Here is a 7,517-nt window from a genome sequence, read left to right on the forward strand (position 1 = left end):
AGGGAGAGTTTAAAACCAGATGGAACAACCACAAGGCTTCTTTCAGGAACCAAAACCTGCGGAATATCACAGAACTCAGCAAACACATTTGGGACCTCAAAGACAATAATGTTGAATATTCAATAACATGGCAAATTCTTGCATACAGCACACCTTACAATAGTGGTAATAAAAGATGCAACCTATGCTTGAAAGAGAAACTGTATATTATATACCGTCCAGACCTGTCATCCCTCAACAAGCGCAGCGAAATTGTATGAGCATGCCGCCACAGACGGAAACACCTCCTAGGTAACACATGAGCCAATCACCACGCCCCTACGCTAGCCTGTACCCACCCACTCTGTGCCCTATATAAACCATGGTATGTGAATGCTCCCATTAAAATCTCCTGATGATTGAGGGAACCCCCCTCATGAAACAGGCCTGTAGAGATGAAGTAGTCTTGTGATTTTTTTCCCACACATACATATATATATATATATATATATATATATATATATATATATATATATATATATATATATATATACATACATACAGGCAGTCAACATTATTGTGTTTGTCCCTCACAAAAGCTGATTTCCCATGTCTTCATTTGGGCTGAAGTCGAATTGTAGCAATGAGCAGAATAATACACTGTACAGTACACCATTCCTGGGTGGATCTCGCGTGAGAGGAAGACGAGGGGTTAATCACTTTGCAGTGCACTCTGTTTATGGTCCAACTTTGCTGTGCTGGAATTGCCACAAAACACATGTTAGGATATTCAACCCTCTACTGTCATCTGGCGGCTAAGTGGGTAGATTCGTCACGTTTCAGGTGTCAGGGGAACTGCGACAAATTGGGCCATACAGAAAAATGCAATTTAAAACATTTGTACGCAAGTACAACACTTGAGACCTTCAGTATATCGGTATGTGGAATTAAATTATGGAATGGATTAGGCCAGGTGGGTCAAACTCGTTTTCATTGAGGGCCACAGTGAGTAACAGTGAGTAATATATGTATATACATGTATATATATATAATACATTGACAATATATATTTTTTTACATAAGCTGCATAGAAAAACATTTAATAAATGGAATGGAAAAACAATACTACTGGTTTTAGCGGTAAAATTCAAGCAACAGAGCTGCCAGTTTGTTTGTTTTTTACCGTAAAATCTTGTTTTAATGTTTTTTTTTGTTTTTTTTAACGTTTTAGTGTCTCACTGTAAAAGGAAAAAAGACAGTACCAAAATTGATGTTACTATTTTTTTTCTATTGTCAATTTTACAGTCCACAATTTGATTGATAATTTGTTTTGAAATCATTAGTCAAGCAGATATTTAAGTACAGTATTTATGTGTATTTTAACAACAAAATATTTTTGAAATACATGACAATATTGAATTGTAAAAGATATGCAATTGCATGCAGTACATGATTTTTAATGTCAAAAGGGAAAGAACAAATATATTTAGTAAGAAAAGATTAAGCATTTTCTTAACGCATATTATTTCCAGGCTTTGGCGGACCACGTAAAATAATGTGGCGGGCCAGATTTGGCCCCCGGGCCTTGAGTTCGACACCTCTAGATTAGGCAAATAAATCAATGTACTACTTTGATCCAATTCCAGAAACTCTTCAAACTGAAAGTGTTTACAACGTTTAAAGAAGAAGAACCATGATAAACATTCTGAATTGATTTCATCCATCGCATTCATTTTCTAGATAATCTTATTTATCTCACCGTATGAAATATAATTTACTTCACTAATTATTTTAATTTTTTTTTAAATGTTATGTCATTACTTATGGAGTATACAGGACTGTCTCAGAAAATTTGAATATTGTGATAAAGTTCTTTATTTTCTTTCATGCAATTAAAAAAACAAAAATGTAGCACTACATGCTTCCATCTGTTGAAAAGCTCTATGGAGATGATGATTTAAATTTCCAGCATGATCTGGCACCTGCCCACAGTGCCAAAACCACCAGTAACTGGTGTACTGACCATGGCATTACTGTCCTCGATTGGCCTGCCAACTCCCCTGACCTGAACCCCATAGAGAATTTGTGGGGTATTGTGAAGAAGAAGCTGAACGACACCAGACCCAATAATGCAAATGAGCTAAAGGCCGCTATTGAAGCATCCTGGGCATCCATAACACCTCAGCAATGCCACAGGCTGATTGCCTCCATGCCACGCCGCATTGATGCAGTAATCCGTGCAAAAGGATTCCCAACCAAGTTCTGAGTGCATTAATTGACGTTTTCAAATGTTTGATTTTGTTTTGCTGTTATAAATCTTTTTTTTTTTACTTGGTCTGAGGAAATATTCTAATTTTTTGAGATCGGATTTTTGAGTTTTCTTAAGCTGTATGCCATAATCAGCAATATTAAAATAATAAAAGGCTTGCAATGATTCAGTTGATGTGTAATGAATCCAGAATGTATGACATTTTTGTTTTTTTTAAATTGCATTACAGCAAATAAATAACTTTATCACAATATTCAAATTTTCTGAGACAATCCCGTATGGTGAATAAATTGAGGACAGGAAGTGAACAAAACTGTGAGCAACTGCAATGTAAAGGAAAAGGGGTAGGATTAAATAAGCTCTGCTTCTTCCTACTCCTTTTCGAACATGTTGAAAAGAGAAACTGGAAATTGTGATGTGTCATGTCGTATGCATGCATGTTGGAAATAAACTCAACTCTACTGTATGACGTATTTGGCAAAGTTCCTAAAAATTTACTGTATGATCTTAACAAATGGGGCGTTGTTTAAAAGTGAAATAAACTGGCTTTTCCAGGGGTATAAAAACATTTTGATTCATGCCCGTGTCTCATTAATCTCCACAGTTGCTTCTGCAGGAGGTCTACCTTGACGGCACCATTAATCAAAAGTTGATGTTTACACTTTAAACAAAATGTTGATTGCTTTCAGTCTATTGATTGAGGGCTGTGAGATTCACCCAAAGCGGCGAAGTCTGATGCTTTACGTTGAAGTCGCTCTGTCCTCTCTAAATATTTAATGAAGCCACGCTGACACCTGCCGTCTCTAATTTTTCTTCCTCACCGGTGACCTTCGTGTTTGTTTGTCTTTTTTGTTTTTTTGTCTCACCACCAGGCCTGTAGCTTCTGCCAAACGGTCCCCGTTTGCAAGATCGGAAAGCAACGACTGACTGCATCTCCCCGCACACACCGCTGGCTTAGCAGTGAGGAGGAAAGACGCTGGAGAAAAAAAAAAAGTCTTCACACCCTGACAAATGGAACATGACAATACACACAATCCCCAGCAGCTCAACTGTTGTGTAAAAAAAAAATCACTTATCTTCTTGCAACACTTGTCTCCACTTTCTGCATCGCTCCTTTCCCACATCATCTTTAGCTTGTTGGACTCCCTATGACACGCTCTGTCCGATTGATTATTCAAGCCCTTTTCTTTGTGTCATGCTGGCGGCTTGAAAACAAGAAGAAAAACATTATTTTTCACCCTTAATTTGGGGGTTTTGTTGCCATGTATGTCATGTCCCGGTATCAAGCGATCTGATTGTATTGTCATGTGCATGCAATCTCATCAAATATCAATAGTTTATTCATCAAATGTCTCATATTGTAATGATGAAATGCTTTTGTTCCTTATTGTTTTAGTGCCCACGACTGGTTAGCAACGCCATTTTTCAAACATACATGAACTACACTCGCGAAAGCTAACGAGATGCTCACAACAAAACTGGGTTACGAACTCCATATAATTCGACGCTGATAACGGTGTTCAAATACATTCATGCCTAAATGTGTAGAACATACCGGGAGATTTACATTTACCGTATTTTTCGGACTATAAGTCACGTTTTTTTTCATAGATTCATATGTTTTTTTCCTTCTTTATTATGCATTTTCGGCAGGTGCGACTTATACTCGGGTGCGACTTACACTCCGAAACATACGGTATATACTATTTTGGTGAGCTTACTTACCGTATTTTTCAGAGTATAAGTCGCACCGGAGTATAAGTCGCACCTGCCGAAAATGCATAATAAAGAAGGAAAAAAACATATAGAAGTCGCACTGGAGCCCGGCCAAACTATGAAAAAAACTGCGACTTATAGTCCGAAAAATACGGTAGCTACACGAGAGAAACAATGATGCTCGAAATACCCCGTAGCCGTTCTTATTCACTTCTTAAAGAACAAAATTAATACATAGCAAAAAAAATGGCAATGATAATAAATTGTTATCTACTGTAAATTAGATTAATACAACTTTTAAAGTTGTTCTAAGTCGTGTCTTTAAAAGAAAAGTGTATATTCTAACTAGATCAGTCCAATTGAATGTATTTACTCGTGCAATTAAACACAAAAAAATGATCCCATTAAACATGTACTTACGCAGATTAATCACACACTTTTTTTTTCAATCCAATCCAATCCACTTTATTTATATAGCACAGTGGTCGGCAACCTTTACCAGTCAAAGGGCCATTTTGACCAGTTTCACAAATTTAAGAAAACATTGGGAGCCACAAAAATCTTTTGAAATTTAATTTGAAATAACACTGCATACTGAAGTTGTGTCGTTCGCGAACGATTCGTTTGAACGAACATTCTTTTGAGTGAACGTACTGAACCGAATCGCTTCATGAACTGTTTCTTCATTGGATCTCATCGAATTTCAAAGCAACTGTTCTCTCGAACGTGCCGTGATGGTACAGCATTTAGCGCCCACTACAACCTGCGTGCCGGCCCAGCCACACGTTGTTTGGGGCTTCCGCTTGCTCGTAAGTTACAGCAAGGCATACTTGGTCAACAACCACACAAGTTACACTGACAGTGGCGGTATAAAAAACTTTAACACTCTTACTAATAATGCGCCACACTGTGAACCCACACCAAAAAAGAATGACAAACACATTTCGGGAGAACATCTGCACCGTAACACAACATAAACACGACAGAACAAATACCCAGAATCCCATGCAGCCCTAACTCTTCCGGGCTACATTCTACACCCCCCCCCCCCCCCCCCCCCCCCCCCCCCGCTACCAAACCCCGCCCACCTCAACCGACGCACAGAGGGGGGGGGGGGTTAATGTGTGAGGGAGCATGGTTGGGGTGGGGGCGGGGTTTGGTGGTAGCAGGGGTGTATAATGTAGCCCGGAAGAGTCAGGGCTGCATGGGATTCTGGGTATTTGTTCTGTTGTGTTTATGTTGTGTTAAGGTGCGGATGTTCTCCGGAAATGTGTTTGTCATTCTTGTTTGGTTTTGGTTCAGGGTGTGGCGCATTATTAGTAAGAGTGTAAAAGTTGTTTTATATGGCCACCGTCAGTGTAACCTGTGTGGCTGTTGACCAAGTATGCCTTGCTGTCACTTACGTGTACAAGCAGAAGATGCATATAACAAAAGGCTGGGCTGGCACGCTGTTAATACAGATTGTAGAAGACGCTAAATGTTGTACCATCATGGCACGCCTTTATTATTATAAGGGTGAAAATTGGTGAGAGGCACTGAAATCCGGAAGTCTCCCGGGACCGGAGCCGCGGGTTGCCGACCCCTGATATAGCACATTTAAACAACAAAATGTTTCCAAAGTGCTGCACAATAATATTAAAAACAATATAAAATAAATATGATTAAAAACGATTTTAAAGGGTAAAACCAATTAAAACAGTAAAGAGAAATCAAAATTTTAAAAACACAGAGGACCACACAACTCACGTAGTATTAAAAGCCAGAGAATAAAAGTGGGTCTTAAGACGAGACTTAAAACACTCCACTGTGGGAGCAGTTCGAACATGGAGGGGCAGAGTGTTCCTGGTTTTAAGTCTGGTCTTGGGCACCACGAGCTGGAGCTGACTCTCGGACCTCAGGACCGCAGGATTGTAAGTTTGGATGAGGTCCGAGATTTAATGAGGTGCCAGTCCATATAAAGCTTTAAAAACAAACAGCAAGGTTTTAAAATCAATTCTAAGATGAACAGGGAGCCAGTTCAAACTCTCAAGGATTGGGGTTATATGCTGGCGTTTTTTTTTTGGAGCGCACATGCTCCTTTACCTGAACCGCGAATGATTGTTATCCGGTCAATGATCAGGCCAGTGCAAAGATGAATGACACTATAAAATTTTGTCCAAACGGGATTTTAGATACAACCGTTAGCGAGTTTCGGACAAATAGAATGTAGTGCGTTCTAAAACACGTTGCCGTCAGCGAGTTCCAAACAAATACATGTGGTGCATTCAAGTAACACACATAAAACGTGTGTGTGAATGATACGTATAATGTAAAGTACTTGGGTATCATCCCAGGTATAGTAAAGTGCTGTATAAATACAGACCATTTACCTATTGGCAGCCGCTACTGCCATTTAAATTATGCGCACAAGTATATTGAAGCACAATGATCTTTAAAGGGGAACATTATCACCAGACCTATGTGAGCCTCAATATATACCTTGATGTTGCAGAAAAAAGACCATATATTTTTTTAACCGATTTCCGAACTCTAAATGGGTGAATTTTGGCGAATTAAACGCCTTTCTATTATTCGGGAAGCAATCCGCCATTTTCTCAAACACATTACAAACACCGAGTCAAATCAGCTCTGTTATTTTCCGTTTTTTTCGACTGTTTTCCGTACCTTGGAGACATCATGCCTCGTCGGTGTGTTGTCGGAGGGTGTAACAACACGAACAGGGACGGATTCAAGTTGCACCAGTGGCCCAAAGATGCGAAAGTGGCAAGAAATTGGACGTTTGTTCCGCACACTTTACCGACGAAAGCTATGCTACGACAGAGATGGCAAGAATGTGTGGATATCCTGCGACACTCAAAGCAGATGCATTTCCAACGATAAAGTCAAAGAAATCTGCCGCCAGACCCCCATTGAATCTGCCGGAGTGTGTGAGCAATTCAGGGACAAAGGACCTCGCTAGCACGGCAAGCAATGGCGGCAGTTTGTTCCCGCAGACGAGCGAGCTAAACCCCCTGGGTGTCTTGGCTCACACCGTCCCTTATGCCACCGAAGATGATCAAGAGAAGAATATCGACCCTAGCTTCCCTGGCCTGCTGACATCAACTCCAAAACTGGACAGATCAGCTATCAGGAAAAGAGAGCGAATGAGGGTATGTCTACAGAATATATTAATTGATGAAAATTGGGCTGTCTGCACTCTCAAAGTGCATGTTGTTGCCAAATGTATTTCATATGCTGTAAACCTAGTTCATAGTTGTTCGTTTCCTTTAATGCCAAACAAACACATACCAATCGTTGGTTAGAAGGCGATCGTCGAATTCGTCCTCGCTTTCTCCTGTGTCGCTGGCTATCGTGTTGTTTTCGTCGTTTTCGCTTGCATACGGTTCAAACCGATATGGCTCAATAGCTTCAGTTTCTTCTTCAATTTTGTTTTCGCTACCTGCCTCCACACTACAACCATCCGTTTCAATACATGCGTAATCTGTTGAATCGCTTAAGCCGCTGAAATCCGAGTCTGAATCCGAGCTAATGTCGCTATACCTTGCTGTTCTAT

General features: G+C 39.9%; 1 protein-coding gene across 2 annotated transcripts in view; it reads left to right on the forward strand.

Moving 5' to 3' along the window:
* The window catches only part of cdh13 (cadherin 13, H-cadherin (heart)), an 892,196-nt gene extending 888,286 nt beyond the window's left edge, over positions 1–3,910 (forward strand). For both annotated transcript variants that reach the window (XM_061970208.1, XM_061970207.2), the window contains one exon: positions 3,121–3,910. In XM_061970208.1, coding sequence (XP_061826192.1) covers positions 3,121–3,128 — 8 coding nt within the window. In that variant the 3' untranslated portion in view covers positions 3,129–3,910. The remainder of the gene's footprint in view (positions 1–3,120) is intronic.
* Positions 3,911–7,517: the final 3,607 nt, after the last annotated feature.

Source organism: Nerophis lumbriciformis, linkage group LG10, assembly GCF_033978685.3.
Source record: "Nerophis lumbriciformis linkage group LG10, RoL_Nlum_v2.1, whole genome shotgun sequence".
Taxonomy (NCBI): Eukaryota; Metazoa; Chordata; class Actinopteri; order Syngnathiformes; family Syngnathidae; genus Nerophis; species Nerophis lumbriciformis.